The sequence below is a fragment of the Bos indicus x Bos taurus genome, chromosome 13, assembly GCF_003369695.1.
Source record: "Bos indicus x Bos taurus breed Angus x Brahman F1 hybrid chromosome 13, Bos_hybrid_MaternalHap_v2.0, whole genome shotgun sequence".
NCBI classification, from domain to species: Eukaryota; Metazoa; Chordata; class Mammalia; order Artiodactyla; family Bovidae; genus Bos; species Bos indicus x Bos taurus.
The window spans coordinates 61,168,014-61,195,319 of NC_040088.1; the positions used below are offsets into that span (position 1 = coordinate 61,168,014).

The 27,306-nt window shown below is 37.6% G+C and overlaps 1 protein-coding gene across 2 annotated transcripts in view; it reads left to right on the forward strand.

Annotated features, from left to right (window-relative positions):
- NEBL (nebulette) overlaps positions 1-27,306 on the forward strand; it is a 379,950-nt gene that overhangs the window by 277,374 nt on the left and 75,270 nt on the right. Inside the window, exons 5-9 of one of the 2 annotated variants that reach the window (XM_027559998.1) lie at positions 31-141; positions 11,517-11,618; positions 12,552-12,653; positions 22,109-22,222; positions 24,012-24,113. The exons of the other annotated variant lie outside the window; for it this stretch is intronic. Coding sequence (XP_027415799.1) covers positions 31-141; positions 11,517-11,618; positions 12,552-12,653; positions 22,109-22,222; positions 24,012-24,113 — 531 coding nt within the window. The remainder of the gene's footprint in view (positions 1-30; positions 142-11,516; positions 11,619-12,551; positions 12,654-22,108; positions 22,223-24,011; positions 24,114-27,306) is intronic. 2 annotated transcript variants of the gene reach the window in all.

Below are 27,306 nucleotides of genomic sequence, written 5' to 3' on the forward strand. Positions count from 1 at the left end.
TGAAACTAAAATGATTTGTTTTTTCTTCAGATTGCCTACAGGCAGAAGCATGATGCGGCCAAAGGAGTCTCAGATTATGCCCACATGAAGGAGCCGCCTGAGATCAAACATGCCATGGAGGTCAATAAGCACCAGAGTAATGTAAGCAAGCTATTCCTCATGATTTTCTGGAAAATTGTAGTTAACTCACATCAGGGCTAGTGGATAAGTTGTTGAAGTTTAAATGTTACAACATTCCTGTTCAAAAAGGACTTTAAATCTTTTTTTTAATCTTTATCTCTCCATGTCCATTCAGAAAGCACATCTGAATTATTCTCTCAATGGTTATTAGAACCTTGTAGAATGCCTTTAAAATGTCACATACTTCTTGCAGACCTGGAAATCGGGTTTCCAACAGCCTTTCCTATAGCTTCCTTGTCATGATGGCGATGCTCCCGTGGTTTCCAGTCTAGAACTGCAGAAGAACTGGGATGCTAGGGAGACTAAACCCCACTACAATTTCTTTTGGAATGCGTGTGGGGGCAGACGGTCACAAGACCTAAGAGGAGCAGGAAGACAATAGATGCCTGATGGCCAGCTTAGAAGCAGAAGCCCAGAGAGAGGAAACAAGCCTGTAGCAAACATATTTCTTCTTTGGCTATAAGGTAGCTAGTACATCAATGCTTTCATGTGTTTACTTAGCTAGCACTACTGTCTTGGGGGCCTAGAAGAATATTTTTTCCTGAAATTGCAGTGGAAGCTTATTTGTCTCCTTATCATGAATTCCTTGCTTTCTAGAAGGAAAGTAGGCGCTGTTTGTCAGGTTCTTTATGGGTTAGAATCAGTTAAGATAAAGTGTTTGCCTTTGTTGGGTCAGGAAGCTCCCTTTTCTTTGCAAAGTACCTGAAGCATCTTTGTCATTTCACACAGGCTCTGCCCCATCACTTAGTTTTTTTCTGAATTGTGCCTCCAGAGCCCCAGCTGTGCAGCATCTCTTTGTAGGATGGCAACAGTCATCTGATACTAAATTGCAGTAGGTCAATGCTTAAGTAAGAACTGAGTGAGGTTTTACATTTTAATTCAAATGTATAAACATATGCCAATACCAAAAGTGCTTTTCTAAGATGGTTTAAGATTGATAAGAGATGAAGAAGCTACATGTCTGTAATTACCAGCAAGGCCATTTTATCAGGAGGCTTTATAAGAACTTCTGCTTACACAATGACTATCACAGCCATAATAACAACCACTTAGTGAGCACTGCCGTGCACGAGGAACTGGGCCAAGACTTTGATCATTTTCAGTTCTCACAGAATCCACGTACGGATTCCCGTTTTGTAGATGAAGAAAATGAGACTGAAGAATCAAACTCCCCAGTCCACTCTTCCTGTTATAATCTGCTGCCTCCCTCTTAAAGGTCACTCTATGGTTATTGTGTCAAGATTTTAAATGAAATTTTTAAAATATAGGTAAAATAGGTTATCATTAGATTTCTCAATGGATCCAGTGCTCTTGTGGGAGAGAAAAGCTGAGACCATGAGCCTCCACTGTTTTGAGCTGAAGAAACTTTGAATTTCTGTAAATGGTGTGGGTTAGAGGGTGGTCATGGTGGTCTGGGGAGGTGGCTGCCGTTTTACAGACCCTCAGGAGACACTATCTAACTCTATAATGCAATGAAATTCAAATACAGAAGTTCCTTATCATGGAGCTGAGGTTATTATTGTAACTCTGCCTTTTCTTTTAAAAGGTCTTTGATTGAGGGATTGAGGGAATAGAGTAGAAAGCCCCTTTCTCCTCCATTCAGCACTGTGTACTTATGGGAGAAGGATGTGTTTACCTACACTCCTCTGCCTGCTCGGCTCAACCTTTACATGCAAAGTTTGTACATATAATAGGATTTAGAAAGTGTTTAAGACTGTTTACTCAGATTTAAAGTGAGAATGATATTTGTATTCTACCTGTGATGTAGTTGATATTCCCCTAGAGTCAAGTCACTTAGAATAATACATTTGTTGTCCCTACGATATGAAATTTAATTGTGGGTCTTGAAAAACACAGGAAAGCAAGAATGTCTCTTGGTTAAGTAGGTGAGGCCACAGCATCTCCATGAAATACAAAACTGTGTCTCCCATAAGGCTTCAGTAAAATGAAATGCATTTGTAGAGAGTTTAACTAACAGAATTACCTTTTCATAATGTGAAATGTCTCTTTGCACTATATTAATGACTTACTAATTTAAAACAAAATGTGTTGTCACATGTGTATCTGATTTTCCTAGAAACAATACATGTCAGCATCTTGGCTTTTCTTTTTATATTTCCACCAAAATCAAGTCAACTTTCTGATGTCTGTTAGAGAACCAAGAAACTGGGACAATTACAGTTCAAAGCTTTTAATTCGTACCTCCATTCTGGTCAGACTTTTTATTAGAACATTGATCAATGGGCCAGATGGAATCATTTTTCTTTCAGAAGCTGACTGTCCTTTATACCTTTGGAGATGTGAATAAGGAGGCTGGGAAGAGATTCTTTGTGACTAGCCGACTAAATTTCCACCTCGGAATAACTGAGAGTTCCAAGGTGAAGAGTATTCTGGGGGCAGTGGTCTTTTCTTTCACCCCCAAGTTCAATGATCATGAAACAGGAAAGAATAATTTCTCATAATATCCTCCACTGTCACATAGGTCAGAAAAGGAGTTGGGAGTCAGGCCAGGGATAAAAGGCTTCTTTTGACACATGTTGCCTGGATAACCTTGGACAAGTTACACGTATCTCCAAATCTGTTTCTTTTTTTTTTTTTCATATGTAAAATTGCGGTAATGAAATCTACCTCAGAGAGCTCTTGCAAGTGATAAATTAGATATGAGATGTAAAGAGCTCTGTTGAAGATCCAGTTCAGAAAATACTAGTTCTGTTTGGTCCTCCTTCAGTTTTAAAGAGTGATTTAAGAGTTTAGGGTGATATCATTGTTAATTCAAAACAATGAAACGAGGTTAGATTTCTAAGAAGGTCAAATCAATACAAAATTTATGTTAAGAAGCATTTAGGTCAGAAGGGCATATTCATAAGTTTCCTGAACCCATTTAACCACCTATCTTGTTGATACTGTTATCAAAAAATGATTAAAAACACCTCATCTGACTTATTTTTTTTTTGTATCTTCAGGGATGTACCCCTGCCAAATTTTTCTAATGTAATTAAAGAAACTGGAGATATTCTATCCTGTTACTTTCCCCTAAAGATGGGTTTGAAATGAAAACCTCAGTAACGTTATTAGTTTTCATCAATCTTATCAGAGGCATGAAGAGCAGTACTTCTAAAGTTAAGTTAAACAAATTCTAGCTGCCATTTTAAGTTTTATAAATAATGTGATCTGTGTAGATTTGTGATGAAATTAGAGTGGTAAGCTTTCCCAAAATACCATATTGGTAATCAATTCAATGTGTATTAGAAAGAGGTATTCATCAGGGGAAACCAAGACATAATGCTCTTTCCAAGAATGATATATGTACTTTCTTAACGTTAATAAAAACTTATCAGTAGACAAAATTTCTATTCCATCAGAAAGAAAAAAATCTTAAGGATAAGTAAATCACTAAAAAAATTGGAAAAATATTTATTATCCTGTAATTCCTGATGTGACTTAAGAAACAGTGCTTTTAGAATTTAGTATTAAAATAGGTATATTAGGTTTTGTTCATTTCTAAGTACAAAAAAGATCTTCACAACCCAGATAATCACGATGGTGTGAATACTCATCTAGGGCCAGACATCCTGGAATGTGAAGTCAAGTGGGCCTTAGGAAGCATCACTATGAACAAAGCTAGTGGAGGTGATGGAATTCCAGTTGAGCTATTTCAAATCCTGAAAGATGATGCTGTGAAAGTGCTGCACTCAATATGCCAGCAAATTTGGAAAACTCAGCAGTGGCCACAGGACTGGAAAAAGTCAGTTTCATTCCAATCCCAAAGAAAGGCAATGCCAAAGAATGCTCAAACTACCGCACAATTGCACTCATCTCACACACTAGTAAAGTAATGCTTAAAATTCTCCAAGCCAGGCTTCAGCAATACGTGAACCGTGAACTTCCAGATGTTCAAGCTGGTTTTAGAAAAGGCAGAGGAACCAGAGATCAAATTGCCAACATCCACTGGATCATGGAAAAAGGAAGAGAGTTCCAGAAAAACATCTCTTTCTGCTTTATTGACTATGCCAAAGCCTTTGACTGTGTGGATCACAGTAAACTGTGGAAAATTCTTCAAGAGATGGAAATACCAGACCACCTGACCTGCCTGCTGAGAAACCTGTATACATGTCAAGAAGAAACAGTTAGAACTGGACATGGAACAACAGACTGGTTCCAAATAGGAAAAGGAGTACGTCAAGGCTGTATATTGTCACCCTGCTTATTTAACTTATATGCAGAGTACATCATGAGAAAGGCTGGGCTGGAAGAAGCACAAGCTGGAATCAAGATTGCCAGAGTAAATATCAATAACCTCAGATATGCAGATGACACCACCCTTATGACAGAAAGTGATGAAGAACTAAAGAGCCTCTTGATGAAAGTGAAAGAGGAGAGTGAAAAAGTTGGCTTAAAGCTCAACATTCAGAAAATGAAGATCATGGCATCTGATCCCATCACTTCATGGCAAATAGATGGGGAAACAGTGGACACAGTGACAGAGTTTATTTTTTGGGGCTCCAAAATCACTGCAGATGGTGATTGCAGCCATGAAATTAAAAGATGCTTACTCCTTGGAAGGAAAGTTATGACCAACCTAGACAGCATATTAAAAAGTAGAGACATTACTATGCCAACTAAGGTCCATCTGGTCAAGGCTATGGTTTTTCCAGTGGTCATGTATGGATGTGAGAGTTGGACTATGAAGAAGGCTGAGTGCTGAAGAATTGATGCTTTTGAATGGTGGTGTGTTGGAGAAGACTCTCGAGAGTCCCTTGGACTGCAAGGAGATCCAACCAGTCCATCCTAAAGGAGATCAGTCCTGGGTGTTCATTGGAGGGACTGATAGTAAAGCTGAAACTCCAATACTTTGGCCACCTGATGCGGAGAGCTGACTCATTTGAAAAGACCCTGATGCTGGGAAAGATTGAGGGCAGGAGGAGAAGGAGACGACAGAGGATGAGATGACTGGATGGCATCACTGACTCGATGGACGTGAGTCTGAGTGAACGCCGGGAGTTGGTGATGAACAAGGAGGCCTGGCGTGCTGCGGTTCATGGGGTCGCAAAGAGTCAGACACGACTGAGTGACTGAACTGAACTGAAGGCAGAATAGTTAATAATATCTATTCTGCTTTCTTCATAAGATTGTGGTGGTGATAAAATTAATCATAAACATGGAAATTGTTATCATCTCTAAAATGCTTTTATCAACAATGATAATACTGCAAATAATGATAAAGCTCCATCATTTAGAAAATTGAAAAAAATGTGTTTTCTGATGAATATCAGATCCTCTGTTTACTTATATTTCAGAGACTTATATTTTCTTTTAAAAATAATGTTTAGGACTTAATTATTTAATAGTCTTTTACATGCAACATACCTAAACAGAAATAAGCCTTATTAAGATATAATTTCCAGTCCATGTGCCTACTTAATGACCTTGGAGAGCTTCTCTAATGTGAAAGTTTACGACAAAAGAATTTCTTGAGGATGACTAAACTGGTGTTTTGAGATTATGACTAAATACAGATCATACTATTCACTTCTATCCTACAAACCTATCCTATCCAGCAGTTTCTTCTCACCAAGAATCGTTTTAACTTTCACCAGAGTAGTAAAGGGAATGAATAAGTTTGGGGCCAGTTGGTTCTGATTTCTTTTACTCTATCTGCTCACATTGCCCTTGGCTCCACAGGTGTCTGTCTGTGGCTTCCATGCTGCCTGCCATCCCTCAGTTCTTCACATCTCCAAGTAATTACATTTCACTAAGGATCATCATGGTGGAGGTTTGGCTTTTTTCTAGTTTATGAAGTCACCTATTGAAGAATCTCAGATCACTGTTGTCAAAACATGAAAAGCTTGCTGCAGAGTCACTGGGAGTCCTTTGCTCAGTGCTCAGTCTGGCTGTACATGGATAATAAAGGCATCCAGTTCACTTCATTTTCAATATCTAATTTAAAGTTTCTCTTATTGGCCAAGTCCAACCAAGAATGGTACAAAAAAGAAGATTCTTCTGGATAACTAGTTCCAGCCTTGGGAGGGAGTGTTGATGGAGCTGAGTTGAGGACAGGCTGGCACAATAATGGTGGGGTGAAGATTTACTAAATTCATGTGTTTAAAGTGTGCAGAACTACAGTACCTGGCACATACCCTGCATGAATGTAAGGAACATGCAAAAGATATGGCCTGATGAAACAAAAGTAGAAAGATTATTAGGGGGGAATAAACCGAGATTAAAAGACAATAAAATGAGATGAAAATGCAAGCTGAGAGTGAAAGTGAACATGGTAATATAAGGAAGAAATTCCATGACAGATTTCGATAGAATTAAAATTTTTAAAAATTTAACTATAATTTATTTATCAATATTGTATTAGCTTCAGGTGATAGAATTAAAATCTCTATTGGAGGCAATAAAGAATAGATTTGACATTGCAGAGAAACATATGAAATGGAGGCTACATTTAGAGTTTGTAGATTCAGTAACAGAAATCCATCTCATGTTAGCTCAAGTGAAAAATGAGAATTTATTGGTTTGCGTAAAGCTACCTTCAGGCATAACTGGCTCCAGAGGCTCCACAGTGTCACGAGGACCCCCTTCTTTCCGTATCTCTTGGCTCTTCTTCCTTCTCCATGACTTCATTTGCAGATCAAATCTGTCTAGTTGGTCTCAAGGCTGGTATTTCCAAAACTAAATCATCTTCACTGTGGCCAATCCCAGAGGAAAGGATAGCAGTTATTTCTCCCCCAGCCTCAGATCCATCAACGACTCTGACCTTGCTTGTTTATGTGTCTGCTCTCTATTTAATCATAATTTCCAAAGGGTTGGAGTATCTGATTGGATAGCCTGTCACGTGGCCACTCCTGTCACCAGAAAGGAAGGCTACTTCTGATCGCCTCACCAAATCACATGGAGGGAGCAAGGGAGGGGCAGTTTCCAAATAAAAAGTACCTGGAAGATTTTTGGGTTTCCCAGTGGTAATGAATTCGCCTGCAATGCAGGAGATGAGGGTTTGATTCCTTAGGCAGAAAGGTCCCCTGGAGAAGGAACTGGTAACCCACTCCAGGATTCTTGCCTGGGGAAGTTCCATGGACTGAGGAGACCAGTGGGCTACAGCCCATGCAGTCACAAAGTGTTGGACATGACTTAGTGACTAAAACAACAACAAAAGGTGGATTAAAAAAAAAAAAATAACACATGTCCACTACAAAGGGACAAAGGAGTAATTTAGGAAAATGATACAGATTCATGGAAATGGGCAAAGAAGTAAATTCACTGAGGGAAAAAAAAAGGCAAGAAAGAGAGATCAAGCACATAAAGTAATAATTCTAAGTGCTCCTGAGGAAGAAACCATAGTTGGTCTTTTTGAAAAGATTACATACTGCCAAAATATGTAGCAGTTTATTTTGAGTACAAAATAAATGTATAAATGTGATATTGTCATAATTGTTGTGTTTTAACCTGTATAGGACCTATAGACGATAAGGATGAAACTTCATTGAAAGCTATAATAAGAAATTTAAAGAAATGGAGAAATATACATTTTCCTCCTGGGAACAGACTAAAATATTGTTGAGATATAGTTTTCCCTAAAATCATTTGGTTGGTTAGTGCAGTGTTCATTAAAAGTCCATTTGTTTCCTTTGTGGAACTTATTAAAATTAGTCTAATGTTCATTAGTGAGAATAACTAGCTTAAATTAAGAAAAAATTTGAAATAGAAGAGTAATAAAGGCAACTTGGGTTTAATGAATATAAATCCTTATGAGTCATTCATTTAAGAAACGTGTGAGTGAGGCAGTGAATGTGAAGTCCTTAATATGTACCTGGTACCTAATAAACAGGGCTTCCCTGTGGCTCAGCTGGTAAAGAATCTGCCTGCAATGCGGGAGACCTGGGTTCCATCCCCGGGTTGGGGAGATCCCTTGGAGAAGGGAAAGGCTATCCATTCCAGATTTCTGGCCTGGAGAATTCTATGGACTGTGTAGACCAGGGGGTCACAAAGAGTCAGACATGACTGAGCGACTTTCACTCACTCACATCATAAACTGCCTAAAATGACTTCTTCTTTCTCCTCCTCCTCTCCTCTTCTTCCCATCTTCTTCCTCTTCCCTCTTTGCCCCTTCCCCTTTCATTGCTCCTCCCTCTGCCATGTTTTTCATTCTCTCTTGTCCTCTGAGGACATGATAGGGAACAAAACATTAAGTAAAACGAGGTAAAATAAATCATGGGCCCTCAGGCCTGCACCTGTCCTGGGTTGATGACTTTTAGGAACCCCTATCTTTCTTCTTATTCAAAGCAGTTTTATATAGAGCACCCTCTTGCCATGAGAAGACTGCTGGAGAATTCAGTGAGCATTTAAGGTTTGATTATTCAGAAAACGCTGCATTTAGTTTGGGATTATTCAGAATATATATATACACACATATGAATATATATATACATATATATTCTATATAAAATATATGTATATACATATATATTTTATATAAAACTGAATATATATATATTCTGATATACACACACAGACACACACACACATATTCTGCTGCATAACAGCTTTATTCTTTCCTGGTTCGGATGGGCTGAAGAAGGGAGAAAATACATTGTGCAGACGTTTGAGAAATGTCAGATGAGTTTCCCTCAGCCCTAAGTCACAGGTGAGGTGGAGGAAGGTGAGTAGTCTGCTCAGGCCACATTGTCTCTATACCACCCGTGTTCAGACATCCTTGCAGGGAGCACAGAGCAGGAGCCTGTGGCTCTGTGTGCCTCAGCATCAGCCCCCGTTCCTGGGGAGTATCCCCAAGCCTGATATCCTGGGAGATCTGTAGTGACCAGGCCCCTGGGCTTTTCTCCTGTGTGGCTCCATGGTATCCGCTAGTTTGAATGTGCAGCTCATGTCAATCTTAATATTTGTTTTGAGTCACATATGCCGGCCTCTAATTTGCAATTTACATGGATGATGGGGCCCCATTCATTGCCCCAGTCCTGCCGCCTTTGTGCTGTTCACCTCTCTCCACGCAGTCATTAGGCTGAACAGCATATAATTAGGAAACCCATGGAAAGCATAGATATCTGAGAGGTTGCAGCTCTTTTCAAAAAGTAAGGGTTTCCATTTTTACACTCATTCTTTTGTAAACAAAAAGACATTCCCTGCTATGGCTTTCATCTGAATGTAGTAACTTAGAAACAGTCTTGTAGGTGGGTAGTAATTGTGGTTTGTTTTCACCTGAGAGTCCGTTTTTGTTTACACAGCTTGTGTTTAACTCTGGGCAGCCTGAGGTTGATTGGCCATCATTTGTAGATGAGTGTGTTGCTTTTTGAAACCAATCAAAATTGGCTTATTTTAAATCCCTGAAGATTTTAAATTTACCCAACCAAATAACTCAGTTTTCAGCTTATATCTTTTGCTACCTGTGTGCACAAAACTGACTTAAAATTGCTTGCTAAGCCTTTGAAAATAGAAGCAGTGAAGAAAACAGATGTTCTTGCCAAAATTATGCTAATTATATTTAAGCTGTGTTCACTTGTCAGACAGGTTCATGATTATAAACATAGTCGATGGCGAAGCCAATGCAAGATCTTAAATAGAAGTGTATATACATGCTTCATTGAAATAAAATAATATAATGCATTAGGGAGCCTATGAAAGTATTAACACATTATCATTCCTTATACTTGATATTATTGTTTAAAGAAGTAAAAAAGTACATTTTTTTTAACACTGTAGGATTGAAAGGACGATAACAAGATACATTACTATTATCTAGAACACTGATTTTTAGTGGTCAACTGGGGAATTCATTAAAATGCAGATTTTTGGGCCCCATTTAGCAAAATTATATTACAGAGGATTAAGGATGGACCTCAGGAATCTAAATTTTTAATAAGTACTCTAGACGATGCTACTGCAGAAAGTTTGCAGGCAACATTAGAAGACTTATTTTGAGGAATTTCCTAGAGGTCCAGTGGTTAAGACTCCATGCTTCCACTGCAGGAGGGTTCATTCCCTGGTCAGGGAGCCAAGACCCAGCAAACTGTGTGATGCAGCCAAAAATTAAAAAAAAAAAAAAAGAATTATGTTTTGGGAAATTTGTGGGAATTCCTTAGGACTCCAAGCTTTTACTGCCAAAGGAGCGGGTTCAATCCCTGGTCTGGGAACCAAGATCCCAAGATCCCACAAGCTGCACAGTGCAGCCAAAAGAAAAGAGAAAAGAAAAAGAAACACCTGTTTTGTACAAATGCAATTAATTGTGCATTCTTTATAAATGTTCAGTTGTACATTTCTGTGTTCTACCTTTTATGTCTTGAAAAAGTGAAGACAGATTTTGAAAATGACCATTACTACATGCTTTGCATTATAAATGTAATAAAATCTAATGTAATGGACAAGTTGACCAGCCCACCCACTGGTGAATTTGCCAAATAGAGCTTCATCTTTTCAGTTCATGACTGGTCTCAGGAAATAGAGAAGCAGGTAGACAGGGAGATGTTGCCCATTAGGGGTTGTATGAGTTGGCTTCTGGTCTCTCCTCCCATCTGTCAGTCAAGTTATTCTGAATGACAACTGTTACCTGAAGGATATTTGGCAACGTTTGTATATTTCTCTTTAAATCTCTGTTTTCTATACTTTGGTTTGATTGTATCTAATGTGCATTCAGAAGACAGCTATTTCTTTCTTTCTTTCTTTTTTTTGATGGCTATTTCTTAATGTGAATCCTTTTGTTATTGGAGGATCAAGTCATTGCAATGATGTTTACTGGAATAAAACTATTAGCACCCATCACTAGGCCTCCCAGATAGGGGCATTTGAAGAGTCCAATCGGGAAAGGAAGAGAAAAGTGTGGTTGGGAGTGTGCAAGGCAGAGTTCCAGAGTTTCACATACCCTCACCCCAGGAAATGACTTTCTGTATTTGTGTACTGGGGCTTATCCTGTATCCACTGGGACTCAAGACTGTGTGATCAACAAGTTAATGACTTTGATTGAGGACACTCTATATGTGATCATGCCTATATACATTTATCCATAATGACATGCTTATAAGGGTAGCGTATGTAAAATCCTATAAGCTTGGTTTTGTGCTATGGTCTTGGAATTATATTTTTTATGTTGTATGAATTCAGTTCATATACAATAATGTCAATGAGCCATTGGTATAGTAAAAAGAGAATATAGTTATCCAAATAAATGTTGCACATAATAAAAATTTTTTAAAAGTTATGATCAGTGACTTTCTTAGATGATTGTGGTGAGGATAAATTATATTAGGGACATTAAAGCTAGCAGCTGTATGACATTACTCATTTCCTTTTTCTTTTTTTTCGATCCAAACTGTCTCTTCCATCAGATTTTTTATAGAAAAGATGTACAGGACACCCACATGTATAATGCAGAGCTTGACAGACCAGACATCAAGATGGCGACACAGATCTCCAAGATCATAAGCGATGTAATCTCTCTTTCTTATTTTGAGCAGAATTGATTTCTTATTTTGGTGGAAGACAAAGCATGGCTTTGGTAGTTGGGTGGTTAATTTAATTAGTGAAATTTATCAATCTGAATTAATGACATCTCAATTTTTTATCTGAATTATCTCTTTGTGTAAATTATTTGGATATGTGCAGAAATTGATCAAACTTGACTTGACTATGGCTTGTGTTGTAATACTTAAAAAAAAAAAAAATACCACTCAGGCCTAAGATAACATTCACGTGTTTCAGCCTGAGAGTCAAGTTTGTCATTCATCTGGTTCCATAATTATCTGTCATCTTGTCCCAAAGAACTTCACTTTGGCCTTTTTTTTCCGTCTTGTTGCTGTTAATTTTGCGGGTTCTTGTTAGTCAGCATTTACCCATGCACATTTCCTGTGCATCATGGCTGTTTTTCTCTTCCCTAAGACATCCGTCTCGGCAGATACCATTTTACTTAAACATATCTTACATTCTGGTTAAAAAATGATGACTTAACTTGAACCAAATGATTAAGTAGCATAGGCTGTATTCATCTTAAAAAATCAATAATTATTTACTAAATTCAGCTGCATGTTAACCAGATGGGGTTAGATCAGTTACTAAGACTAAACATAAAAGACATATGTATGCAGAATGCAGGGTCTTAATTATCTAGAAATTCCTCCTGGATATAATAAACATAATGATGATGATGACTGGATTCACAGACTCAAGCTTAGTAATTATTTTACTACAAAAAAACATTGTTTTTATAAAATCAGTTTCTTCTTAGCAGTCAGCATTTTAGAATTTGGTGAGTTTTAAGGAATATTTTTTTATGGGCTGACCGTCTATTAATTTTATTTTGGCTATTGCCAGTGTAATTTTTCATGGGAAAATAAAAATATCTGACATTTTCTTATTCATTTTAGGCTGAATACAAGAAAGGGCAAGGAGTAATGAATAAAGAGCCTGCTGTAATTGGAAGACCAGATTTTGAACATGCTGTGGAAGCTTCTAAACTTTCTAGTCAAGTAAGAATCTAGCGATATTTCACAATGATTTTATTCAGAGATTTTGTTTCTAGCAGCACTGAAAAATATTTTACTTTAGATAATGTCTTTAATGGCAAGCATATACAAAGATAATGTTCCTGTAACCATATCAGATAGGATTACAATAATTGTAAATTTCACTAAGGGATAAAACATGTCATTTTGAGCATGAAACTAAGTGTTCTTTTCTCCTGGCTCAAATTCTAGCTTTTTCCAATGAGTTCAGCCATTTTGTCACATTTCCTAGAATTTCTGGAACTTAGCAATAGTCATATCAATTAGATTAGATTAGATGAATAATTAAATTTCTATCTATATGTTCATAAACAGAATTTTTAACTTAGTAAGGAAAACGACAGTTTTCTCAATGTTTAAGTGCTTTAATTACACATTTGAAACTAGGTAATGACAATGAAGAAAACACTGAAATCATTAAAAGGATCTGAAGAAGTGTACAGACATGCCATATTTTTGGCTGAACATGTCAATAGATAAAAATTACAACTTTCCCCAAATTAATACTTAAATACCATGCAATTTCAGTTAGAATCCAATAATTTTTTTGAAGTATGGATAAATGATCTTAGAGTTTGAATGGCAAGGAATGCCTGAAAATAGCCTTCAAAAGTATTAAAGACCAGTGAAGGGGAACTTACATTGTGAGTTACTATAACATAGTATAAAACCACTGAAATTAAATCAATATGGAATTGATATATAAGAGATAAAATAATCAGTAGGTTAGACTAGGGAATCCTGAAATAGACTCTAATGTGTATAAGAATTTAATATGTGATAAAAGTTTTGGTTTAAGTCAGTGGGAAAAAGTTGTATTAGTTCATAAATGGTGCTGACATAACTGGCCATCCTTCAGGGTAAAAATAAAATTGGACCTGAATCTCAAACCATCTACAAAATAAATTCCAGATGGTTTAAAGATATGAATGTAAACAAAAAAATGATTTTAAAATCTTAAAAGAAAATCCAGGAGACTGTATATACTACATAAGGATAACAGAGTTATTCTTAAAATTGGAGATCCAGAAGCTCTAATGGAGCTTTTTAATGGAAAAAGGTAACATTTATAAAGTCAACAATGACAGCAAACAGTAATTTTTATGCATGTATATAGTGTTTTCAACTTTGAAAATGTCCTTTCTTCAAGTTGCAAATGTCTTAATTGGGTTACATTTCAAAACGGATAAACGTAAATGAGGAGAACTATAAAATCTAACTGAAGAACATAAAATAGTATCTGGACAATTGAGAAGACCTGCTGTGTTCTTAGCTCTGGAGGGCCTGAGAAGGGCCGTGATTCCGAGCTTTTCTCAGTCCAAACAACACTTGCTGAAGTGGGTGTTGGTACGCACCTGGTAGCTCTTCCAGTATCGCTTTAGATTTTCTGACTTAGGATTTCAGCCTTTTCTGGGAGCACAGAGGTCAATTGGTGGTGTAGAAAAGCTGTGCAGCTTGGCTGAGTCATTAATAAAAGGGCTGTGGAGCTGGACCCCTGAGCTCCTGGTTTTGCTGCTGGCTCATCGAATGACTTTGGACAGGTGGCTTAATTTCTCCATCTGCAGTTTCCTGACCTGTAAAATGACATGGAGCAGTACTGCTTCTTAGGGTTGTTTTGAGGATTAAATGAACTACTGTGAGCAACTTAAAATATTGCCTGACCCATAGAAACACTGCATCATTTCCAAGGAATAATTTTACCGTAGCTATCCAGAAGAATTTTCCACTCTGCTTTTTTTTTTTTTTAATGAATTCATGCACAAAATGAAGTATAGTAAGACTGGCTCTTAGATTTCAGTCTTAAATTTTTTCCTTCACAGTCTTATTTGTGAGTCCTTAGAAAAACTTTTAGGGGCTTCCCAGGTGGCTCAGTGGTAAAAAATTTGTCTGCCAATGCAGGAGATTTGGGTTTGATCCCTGGGTTGGGACAATCCCCTGGAGAAGGAAATGGCAACCCACTCCAGTATTCTTGCCTGGGAAATTCCATGGACAGAGGAGCCTGGTGGGCTAAGGTCCATGGTGTCACACAGTCAGACACGACTGAACTGACTGAGCATGCTCGCACTTTTTTTTAGGCAGACTTAAAAAAAAATCTCAAATCATTTAACAGCTGAATGATCAGATATTTAAGCAGATTGTAATTTGCAAGTTACATTGTATCTGTCATCTTCGTTTTTTCGTGAACTTTTTGCTGATCTCATGGTGTATAAACTCATCAGAAAAGGGAGAAACTGGGCAGATGAATATTCAGAACTTCTGGAATGAACTCAGTATGATCTTTTGTGTTTTCAGGTGTGTTGACTAAAAGCAAAGGCAGAAAGTGTAGTTTCTTATTTTCATTGACAACTTTGAAGATCATGTATTCTCTTGCTCCTAATGACAGATTATGAATAGAGGGGCACACAAAGGCAAGCAAATATGCAGAAGGGAAATAATTTAGGAATGTAGTAAGCTGGGAAGCTAGAGGCAGAATGCAGGATGCCAGGGGGAAAGGGCAAGACAGGATTGTGAGAGAGCAGGCGATGATGGACAGTGCCCGTGGTGTGGAGAGATAAGACACCCTGATGACAAGACACAAGGAGGAAGCGAGAGGGCACAATTCTCCCATTTTATCTGGAAACTGAGCTCTGTGGGACTGAATCCAGAAAAGGTAATGAATGGAAACAAAGCTCATTCCTATGTTAACTTGTTCAATAGCTTTGCTTCTGTAGTTGTAAACTTTCCTTTTCTAAAGTCTGGGGGAACATAAAATAATAGCCAAGTAATGAAAAGAAAATCAGTGAACAATAAAAGTGAAATCTCACCTGCCAAGATAAAGAGGTATATTTACAAGTATCTTAAGTATTAGGGCAGTAGTTATTGAAGTCATCATCTTAAAACAAATTCTTCTGAGTGGTTGTTTTGTTAACATATTCATTTATCATCTTAATTTATAAATTGAAATTTGTTTATGTGATGAATGAAATACCTTTAGTTTTATAACATCAGAGAAAAATTTATATAATAATTAGTATTTGTTCTAAAATTGCATGTGATGTATTTAAAAGAGTGGGTTTTAAACCTAAACGTTACTTCTTAGGTTGCTGTTAAAACTGAATAATAAGTATTGTCCTTCAATTGTAAAGGGTATTAATTGGCTTGAAGGGTCTCCGATTCTGGGCAAGCACACACCCTTCCAACCTCCTTCCCCCAAACTGTTGGCTTACATGTCACATCCTTGACTTGCTGATTTAAATTCTATTGCTCTGCTCCTCTTTATTCTGCTTTTCTTTATAGTTCTTAACACAGTGTGTAATAGTCATATAAAGGTATGTGTGTGTGTATTAAATATCTGCTTCACTAGCACTCAACAGGCTCTGTGGGGACAGGGTTTAATGGCATTAATGGCACAGACTAGGCTTTCAAGAAATACGTAGAGACCAATTAAACACATTTCTCTAGATCATTCACATTCGATACAAAGTCAGTAAAATATTATTTTGTCATGAAAATAAGGGCAGGGTATATTTTGTGTAAAATTCAGACTTAGACACACCGATTTATGATGACTTCTACGTAAAAATCTGATTTCACTCTCCCCCTCCGCAGCCTTTAGTTCAGTTTCATCCAAAATGGGAGGCAGTTGCTCCTGTGGATGTGTGGCATTGTGTTGTTGTTTACTTTTAGTGTTCACTGGTAATTAAGTGCACTTGTCCAGGTCCCCATTTCTTTCCTATCATTTTCTTCTGTGGCTCTGATGAAAAGCTTTCATTCAGGGTCTGCTCTTTTTCTGCTCTTCTGGCCCTTTGTGAATCTGAGCCATAGGTGATGCCATGAAGCCCAGTACCCCTTGTGCTGAAAGCTTTGAACGACTGAGTTGGGAAATCAGACTTTAGCCATTTAAACACAGCCCTGCCTGGATGCAGTTATGAGGGGCTAGGTTAAATTCAGTCATTGCGGTTGAGCAATTCTAGTGTTTTCTCCTAGTTTGAACCTCTGAAATTTCTGCTAAGTCTGTGAAACTTCCTTACTAAACTTTTAAGTTTCATCCCATTTGCCTACCCTGTATTTTTCAAAAAGTTGGTAGATCAGTACCATTGGATATGATATTTATAATATGAGTAAAATCAGTCATAGGTGGAACTTTTCGTTTGTTTCCAAAGTGATTGATTTTTGTGTAAGGGGTAACATTGTGCCTTAAAATCATAGTTCCAGGCGAGAGTACTGGAGTGGGTTGCCATTTCCTTCTCCAGAGCATCTTCCTGACCCAGGGATCGAACCAGGTCTCCCGCACTGTAGGCAGATGCTTTACCGTCTGAGCCACCAGGGAAGTCATAGCCAAGGCACCCAACACCTATTTCCTCTTGTCTCAAGTGGTCTTGAAACCAGAAGGAAAAATACCATTTTCCATGGTTGAGTCACCCATTATAATGAAAGGAAAGCATCCTGATCTCTTAGGAGATGCAAGTGTGCGTGAGCAGGTGGATACTTAGATGTGTGAACCGTGGATTGATGGTAAGATAGAATGTTCTGTGTATGTGTAGTTAGTGAGTGAACCAGTCAGAAGGTGAGTGGATAGGACCTGTTTGAACTATTTGGCTATTTTCTTAGTTCATTTATGTGCAAACCTTACAGCAAGATAAGAGAATTGAGTGTCAGTGTCTGGTAAATGTATTTTTTATGGAATTCAGTTATTTTACTTTTTGGTTAATTAATGAGGGAAACTCTTGCATTCTTGTTCTTTAGTTACCTTTTGAATCAGATAACGCAGAGTTCTGAAGTTTAGGATAAGATAAATTTCACAGTACTTTGCTGATTATTAAACTCATTAGAAGTACATGGAGGACAGGTACACTTTAAATAATTAATCTTTAAATAACCTGGAAAGGTTATTTCCATTTTAAAATTCAAATTTTAAGGTCTATAGCCCCAGGCATAACTTTAAGAATAAAGTTTTCATAAAAATCTATTACAAGGCTATTAAAAAATTTGGAGACACTATGGAAGTTATCTGGTCCTGATTTTCAATGAAATGATCCCTTCTCAATGTAATCCATCCATTTATTCATTCAAGCAAAACAGTTACTGAACAGATATTACATCCTTGGGGTTAGATTTTCAAGGGTGAACAGGAAAGATATAGCCCATACCTTCACTGAACTTAGAGTCTAATGGGGGAGACCAAAAGCCAGGGACAGTTTTACAAATAATTGCAGCAATGCATGATGAGGGACCACATAAATGTGGAGTGATTCAAAAATGTATCAGCAGCAAGTATTCTAGATTGGAAGGTCAGAGAGGGCTTTCAGAAAGAAGTTACATTTGGGCAACTGCAAGATGTGTAGAAATTATTCAGGTGAACATTGGGAGGAGGTGCTGCTGCTGCTGCTAAGTCACTTCAGTCGTGTCTGACTCTGTGCGACCCCATAGATGGCAGCCCACCAGGCTCCCCTGTCCCTGGGATTCTCCAGGCAAGAATTCTGGAGTGGGTTGCCAGTTCCTCCTCCAATGCATGAAAATGAAAAGTGAAAGTGAAGTCGCTCAGTCGTGTCCGATTTGTAGTGACCCCATGGACTGCAGCCCACCAGGCTCCTCCGTCCATGGGATTTTCCAGGCAAGAGTACTGCAGTGGGGTGCCATCGCCTTCTCCATTGGGAGGAGGTAGGGAGCAGTAATTGAGCAGGAAAGCAGAAGATAGTTCTACTGGTGGACAGATCAGCTGATAGAAAACTTGTGTTATAATCGGCAGAAATCTTGTTGGCTACAGCTTCTACCTGTCAACACCAACTTTACCTTTGGTTGCAGAACAAATGCTGTTTTTCTATTTTTGCAAATATTTGAAGACAGTTTCCCTCCGATTCCCAAATCTCTTCCAGTATAGCACTCTTTAAGGGTAGTAAGTGATGCAGAGTGTGCACTAGATAAGTAATTCCTAAATGAATTAGTTAATGAGGAAAAGTGTGGCAGGAACTACCATACTTTTAAAATATATATTTATATGTATTTAGTATAATATAGATGCAATATATTATTTTTATATCTATTGTTTTTCATTTCCTTTTACCTTTTTTCTCTTCTCAATAGATTTTTGTTCAAGTCAGTTTAGCAATGACTGTGGGGATTGTGTGTTGGGGGCACAGATTTGGGAAATTAGAGTACTGTAGTTCCAGTACCTACCTGAGAGTGTGAATGTGAAAAGATGGTTGATTGCTTATCATTTTCATCATTAATCTATATATTTCTTTAAAGAACATATATTAAGTGCCAGATCCATTCAAAGTACTGTGTTGGGTACTGCTGCTGCTGCTAAGTCGCTTCAGTCGTGTCCGACTCTGTGCGACCCCATAGACAGCAGCCCACCAGGCTTCCCCATCCCTGGGATTCTCCAGGCAAGAACACTGGAGTGGGTTGCCATTTCCTTCTCCAATGCATGAAAGTGAAAAGGGAAAGTGAAGTCGCTCAGTCGTGTCCGACTCTAGTGACCCCATGGACTGCAGCCTACCAGGTTCCTCCGTCCATGGGATTTTCTAGGCAAAAGTACTGGAGTGGGGTGCCATTGCCTTCTCCGGTGTTGGGTACTAGGGATACAAAAATGAATAGAAATCTATTTCCTGCTCACTGTTTAATGGGAGAGCAGATAATTCAACTATGTCCAAAACTTAGAAAATAGTCTAATCTTGTATTTCCAGGGAAAACTCACCTTTAACAATAGGTTACTATTCACAACAATATACTTGTAAAAATATACTTCCAATTTATCTTCTGTATCTTTCAGAAATCAATGAAAATATTCTACTTAAAAAATAGGTTACTAAAGTTTGTCCTGTAAAACATCAGGTGGAAAAACTCAGGGTTCTGTTTGTATTGAAGTATTTAAATCTAATCAATTAATTCAGCTGAGCAGTGCTGGCTTGCATCAACTTTTCTTTCAGTTATTCATATTCTTAAACCTCAGGTATACCATGAGTGTCTTAATTATATATTAGCTAAATGGCAAGAATAAGCTACACGATGCTTGAGCACAGAGGGTGCATCATTCTTCCTTTGTGCTACCCCCAGTAGTTCTCTGCACAGTTACACTAGGAGCAGACACAACAGAGTGGGAGTGTTAACTTGGGAATTTGTCTGACACATTCTCAACTGTTATTAAACCTGGCGTTTGCTCTTTCCAAGTAAATGTATATTTCTGAAAAAACTGTAACCGGTTCACTGATGATGATTCCTTCCTTCCTGTATTCATTAAACATTGAGCCTGCGTTGGATTCCTATTTTGAGTTAGGATGGATTTCCTGCCTGAGTTTGGGAATGCTGATGTGAGCCCAGACACACTCCCATCAGGCCTGGAGCTGGTAATCTCTTCCAAAAGCAAATCTGATGGAGTCACATACACGCTTGAACTCACTTCTGCTTGGGCTTAGCGTAAAAGACCAGGATCCCTGACATAGCAGCGGGGTTCAGTGGGACCTGACATTCCCAAGTAATGCTTCCTTCCATGTTGCCTCTGGGCTTAGTGTAATGGTGCTGAGAACTACAGGGGGTACAAAGGCAAAATGATGCACTCTCTGTGCTCAAGGATCATGGAACCTATTCTTGCCATTTAGCTAATAACTAAGACACTCGTGGTGGCTGAGGTTGGGGACTTATGAGTGACTGAAAGGATACTTGATGCGAGCCCATGTTACACAGCAGGATCAGTTGATTGGATGGAAAGAACTACCAGCTGAGAGTGTTCCTGGCACCACAGCATCGGGCAGAATGTTTTCCTTGATCGCTGGACAGTGTTGGTGGATATGGCTGAATCGGGAGTGCCATTCTAGGGGAAGTCAGTTCAGAGCGTCTACGACCATAGTCAAGTGAATACCTGTCATGCACTAAAACCTAGAAGAGACGAAAACACAGATTAGAATGTTGTGAAAAGCACCACAGCAGCAGGGTATTGAGGAGTGGAATTGCGTGTTTAGCAGAGGACCAGGTAGAGAGGATCTGGCTTTGGTGCCAGTTACTCTGGACAGTAGTGAAGGAGATCTAAATTGACTGCATTGGTGGTGGTGTCCCTGATTTCAAGATAAAATAATCTAAAACTTGAAGCTTTTCTTGTTTTAGGGAGGCCTCGCCTATTAATTATAATAAGTGAGATTTTGCTTGAAATTATAAGATAATATGATGATCAAAAAGTATTATTAGCAAATGAAACTGCAACAGAAACTATTGCATGTGAACCGTCTTGAAATGTTTTCCAAATGTATTCCCATCAGGATTTTTACCAGCTCCCTCCTGGAGGTATCAGCGTGTATCCCTGAGGGAGACCGTCACCCAGTACACACTAGATTCAAAGAGTAATATGAGCCGTTCCCAAACTGTCTTTTTTCTAAAGGTTTCTGCAAGGCAGAGTCTTAGGATGTATGGATAAATGTGCATTCTGAATGTTGTAAAGAAAGAAATAAGATAGTGTAAGAATCATAATAAGATATAAAAGGGCAAAACAGCTTACTTTTGCTTTTGCCTGCCTGCATCCTTTCCTGGCTACAGCAATTAAAGCATTTAAATAATTAAATAAATGAGACTAGCTATTTTTGTTTTATTTTAGTAAAGAATTGTCTAGTTGTGTTCGACTCTTTGCAGCCCATGGACTGTAGCCCACCAGGCTCCTCTGTCCATGGAACTCTCTAGGCAAGAACACTGGAGTGGGTTGCCATTCTCTCCTCCAGGAGATCTTCTTGAACCAAGGATTAAACCCCGGTCTCCTGCTTTGCAGGCAGATTCTTTACCATCTGAGCCACAAGGGAAGACGTTTGGTTACCTTAAGACTAGTTAAAAAAAAAAAAAAAATCCACAGTGAAAGTTGGAGATGGTTCTGCCACTGAACACTAATGTGGAGTGAAAGCAGAGAAGTAATAGATGACATTAAATAGGCCCAGGATGTTTCAGAATATGTAATCCCTAACAATGAGTTTTTTAATAAGTGGGAAATGATGAGAAAAACCATGGTAGGAGCTCTGTCTTGCATTTGCAGTCATTCTTTTAGGAAAATTCGTATTCAAATTCTAATATTTGGGACCTGTTTTCTAAATGTGATAGATGTTAAGACATTTATGGTCTCGATTTCTAATTGATCATAGATGTTAGGAATGCAGAAATGGAAACTGACATTTAAAATCCCGAGATTCTATATAATTCTTGTTAATAGGATTTGAGTTCATGCCTAATTGCATTTATGATCCATGTTCAAGTAGAGGTGTTTTTTTAATTAAAAAAAAAACCCTTTATGCCTAATTAAGCTTTATATGGGGGGAAAATACTAGGTATTTAAACTCTGCTGCCATACATTTTTAAGGTAGCTTTTATCTGATATAATTAGAAATCAAATGTGTTGCTTTGAAAGCTTGAAGGTAAATGTGCTATGTAATTTTTCCTGTTTTTTTTTTTTTCTTTTATGGCAGATTAAATACAAAGAAAAATTTGATAGTGAAATGAAGGATAAGAAACATCTTTACAATCCTCTTGAAAGTGCTTCTTTTAGGCAAAGTCAGCTGGCCACTGCCCTGGCGAGCAATGTAAGTTGCTTTCTGCCTCATGAATGGCAATTTGCAGAATATTATTTTCAGTATGTTTTGATTCTTGTTTTGATAGACTTGGCTGTGTGGTAATTGTGATACTTAATCAAGATCATGTAATTTCCAAATAATTTTAGAAAACACTGAAGCCTATTTTCTTGAAGCTTTTCTGGGGGGAAAAAAGTGTTACTGATTACTCATTAATAGGAATAGTTTTATTAGCAAAACTATTAGTATTATAGCTAATCAAGAGTGGAAATAGATTATAGAGTTTTTCAGAAAAACTGTGTATCATAAATTAATGATTATGACAATAGTTAGCAAATGCAATTATGCTCATGAAATTGTGAAGATTGTAAAATATACCTGGAACATAGTAGTATATCACAAGGAAATTTCCAGAAATTGTACTTGAGATAGCTTACAATTTCTTTCTTATCTCTTATGTAAATTCTGTGAAATACCTCTTCATAAGATTTGTTTTCATTTCATATCTTTAAAAATGAAGTTTCAATTTATAAGAAAAGATAATTTTTATTAGAATTAGGAAGAGTATAAAAACATACATAGAAAAAATTAATTACTTTACTATAGTTGAATGAGACATAGAGTACTTTTTTAAATATTAAGTTTGAACTGTTCCTTTGTTAGAGCATTTAAACCTTTCAACTCCCGTTGTATCTGGGGGACTTAGTATATTTTACTTTCATTCCTGTTTAGAAGGTGCTATAATTTGTGTTCATTAACCAGATTTTGTTACCAGCAATTGAAATGGGTGTTTCCGTCTTTTAGGACCTTTGGGAATATTCTAATAATTCATTTTTTCTTATTTGATTATTTGTGTGTGTGTACAAGCATAAAGCAAATAGGGCAGGAATATCCTTAAAAGAACCTCCAGCATGGTATTGAAAGCTCAAGGTTTCGAATCGGTTGTCTGGATTTGAATCTTGCTCCACCACCTGATATTACACTTCCGTCTTTCTGTGTCTCAGTTTCCTCCTCTGTAAAATGAGCATACTTTAAATGTTTACTTGCTAAGATTGTGGAGCATACTTAATACATATAAAGTGTTTACACAGAAAAGTTTAAACATCACAGTAAGTGCTTGATGTTTTCTGTTATTAACATTTTTTATTTCCAAAGCATTTGATTGAAAAGGTCTACATAGTAATAGGATTAAAACTACCAAAGGTTCTAAAATTGACACAAAATATAACTGGAAGACAGTGGTAATTTCTAAAGAGTGAAGCTTCTATTTTCTTTATTTTCTGAAAGTAGAGTTTCAGTTAAAGTTACTTGTTTCTGTTAACATCACCCTTTCTGAGCACATAAACAATAAAAGGAGTTATCAAAATACTTTCAAGTACCTGGGAAGAACTTTTATTCATTCAGTAGTAAATGAGCACCATCTAGTGGCTACTTGTGAATTCATTTAATTTAGTACCGTTAAATAAAACTTAGAAAGTGAAAGTGAAGTCGCTCAGTCGTGTCCGACTCTTTGCAACCCCGACTCTTTGCAACCCCGTGGACTGTAGCCCACCAGGCTCCTCCATCCATGGGATTCTCCAGGCAAGAATACTGGAGTGTGTTGCCATTTCCTTTTCCAGGGGATCTTTCCAACCCAGGGATCGAACCCAGGTCTCCCGCATTGCGGGCAGATGCTTTAACCGCTGAGCTACCAAGGAAGCCCAAATAATACTTCGTTGTGTTTAAAATAATAATGGGCATAATGCAAAAGCATAGTATTTTCTTCTCCTAGATGGTATTTTGTTTCGTGTTATTTTCATAGGTGAAGTACAAGAAAGACATTCAGAATATGCATGATCCAGTTTCAGGTCTCCCAAACTTGTTCTTAGACCATGCTTTGAAAGTCAGCAAAATGCTAAGCGGAGTAAGTGGTCATTTGTTGGCTAGTGTAGACCTGTGACTCCGTGGCGCCCACACGTCTGAGTGCTTATGAGCGCACCTGCTTGCTAAGGCGAGCCTGGCCTTCACTGCCCCCTCAGTAACTAACTTCATGGAAACTAGTGTCTGTTGCTTAAATCCCACCCAGGCTGTTGCTTTACAAAGCTGGCTCTTTAATATCTCTTGAATACAAACTTTCTTGTGGAATAGCTACTCTTCCAAGTGTTTATGTGAGCATCCTTTCTGTCTTTCTCCTTCCCCTTTCTTTGTAGTAGATTGACGTCACTTGGAGGTCAGGCTCTTAAGTCAGTGATCTTTTATGCAGGCCAGAGCAGAGTGTCTGGTTCTCAGAAGGTCTCAGTAGCATAAAAGTTGTCTTAGTCTGAATTATGCCTTCTCTAAAAATAAATCTCAAGAGTGTTTGCACTGCTGCTGTACTTTTAGTCTTGTGAAGGTTTCCGTGTTTTCTTCAACACAACAAGGAGGGGAGGGTGTCCTAATTAAAATATTTGTGTCTGCTCCCGTGGCCCATTGCATCAGAACTTGGCTCTTGATGCTCTTTCCAACACACAGTGCGTCTGAACCCTGATGTCACTGGCTCTCATTACTGATGACCCTGGCTCACCTGTGCCTCTGTTTTCTACGCCTCAGAATGTCCCATGTCAGGATGATGAAGTCTAATTTGACCTCAAGTTATTTCTATGCCTATTTTAATAATGACTCACTCAAAAATTATCTGCATTTATTATATATCTGTCTTGGATCAGGCACAGATTTAATGGCAAAGTATATTGTCAAAGAATGTTAAAAAGTGAAAACAGTCTTCTTCAGGAGATGTGCCCACAGTCATGGATGAGAAAACTCTGTAGTTATAACCTGCTTCCCAAACCATTAAATAATGAGATAACAACTTCAGTTCAGGTTTAAAAATGTCTACATTTGGTTTTGATATGTTGAAACTTCTGTTCATTATTTTGTAATCCTCTTCTTGAAATGTTATCTGTGTGAATTCATATTTATGGAGGAAATTAATTAATTATCACTGGTCTTTGGAGGAAAAGCAACCCATTATTCTTCCCATCTGTTGAGCAGGGATGAAGGTTGGGAGACTGTCAGGTGCAGAATTAGACTCGGTCCCTGGACACTTAATTCCTGCTGTCCTGCCATTTCAATGCTCATCCTCCTCTGTACAGACGCTCCTGTTTCTTGAGCGACTCTGCTTCAGTTGCACATTTTTAACCACGACTCAGAGATGTGCTTCTAAAAATCCGTGTGTTTCTGAGATCTGATCCTCTGCTTTCTTCATAGGTAGTTTTTGCTCATCCAGCTTGATCACTGCAGTCACGTTTGACCTTGACTCTTCCTCATCCCTGTGTGGGTTAATTTCCTTTGGATGTGAGGATTCATGTATAAATAAGTCAGCAAAAATGTCATGGTCGTAATTCAAAAATTTGGATTACCATGAAAAATGTAGGCCACTCATAGGCAATATTTCTTTTTGAAAATATTGACCTTTATTTTATAGTAGTGGTGAAAAACAGTAATAGTAATTGTTTCTATTTTCTCTTTGAGAAAACCCATCAAATTCATATATTACAGTTGTTTTATTTACCACTTGTAAAGTTTAAACCTTCATTTTTTCTAGATCATATTTTTTCTCCATAGAAAAATTGTAACTGACCAGTTGCTTCATGAAGAGAAAATTTGAGTCAAAAAAGGTGTTGCTCTGAAGTCTCTACTTATTAAAGTTGCACGATATTACATTGATTCAAATTTATTATATGTCAGAATTGCCTTCTTTTAAATTTTAATGTAAAGAGAATGAGAATTTTGTTGATTTATAAAGGCAACTTAATTTTAGTAAAAGATTGAGTAAGAGAATGCTTAAACAGGCATTCTACCAGAATTAGTTGTCAGTTTGTTATAAATGGCTGGTTTTTAAAGACCTCTAAATGTCTTTGATATAAATCGTAATTTGAAAAATTTTACTGTGCAGAGTAAAATTAGTGCCTTATTAGTTTGTACAACCATACTGATTAAACTGGAGGGGATATTTTTCTTTGAGAAATAGAACACTGTTAGCTTTCAGGTTTTTTTTTTTTTGTAACTTTGCATAAATTAAAAAAGTGTATATTGTGTTACTCTGTATAACTTCCACTAGGAGGCAACAGAGACTCTTACCTAAGAAAAAGCAAGTATTGATCATTCTTTTGCAGATCTTAGTTCAAAGAGGGTGATTTTCTTTGGTTTTAAAACAGGAGTTTCTGAAATTCTCTGTAACTAAAATAGATCATTAAGTGACAGGCAGTATTTTTTGACCTTTTCTCAATCTATAAACATTATTCCAGATACAATTCTAGACTTTATTAGTTCTGGATTTTAACTTAGTAATGGAATGTATCCTAGCTTGTTACATGCATTTCATATCTATTTTATAAAATTACTTCTAATTAAATCATGACATCTCTAAGTATGTTGTTATTATTTGAAATTATCTTTTAGAAAAATTAGCAGAGAAGCTAAAATTCAGAACTTATTCTCTTTGGTCAAGATGTACTATGTGAACATTTTCATGAGATTCCTGGGGGTGCTCTTCTCCCTTAAAGTATTCTGGTTAGAGTTTGGGCGATGCATGTCTTAGTTCCCTAATTGACTGAAAATGCCTCTGGGGACCTTGCTGTGTCCCTAGGGAAAGCAGTTTTCCTGTGTAGGCCCCTCGGACCTTCCGTCCTTCCCATTCTTGGCACTGAGGCCTCCTCTGTTTCACTCTGGATCACTGGAGCGTATCCTAGGCCTAAGTGTCCTAGCTTGTTCCCGCTCCCTTTCTAATGCTGCTTACTTCTCCCTCCACGCTACACTAAATTGCCATTTTCATTGAAATCCTCACTGTCTAAAGTGACCAACTCTAGCTTAAGTCTCTGTATATCTGAGTCTTTGAGAGTTACCATGTACCTCTAAAAGTCTTCCAAATAAGGCAAAATTACTAAGTGTCCAATCTCCAGGGGTAAAAATCATAAAGCAATGTTTGTCTTTTTGCTGCCTGCTGTGTTTAGAGTCCTACACTTGCCAAATTTGGTATTCTTATCCATTCTGTTCTCTTCCAAATTCACCTTTTTGTCTGTATGTCTAAAAAGTGTCTTAATCCTTAAAAATTTTCTTCACCTTAAGAATTCAACCAA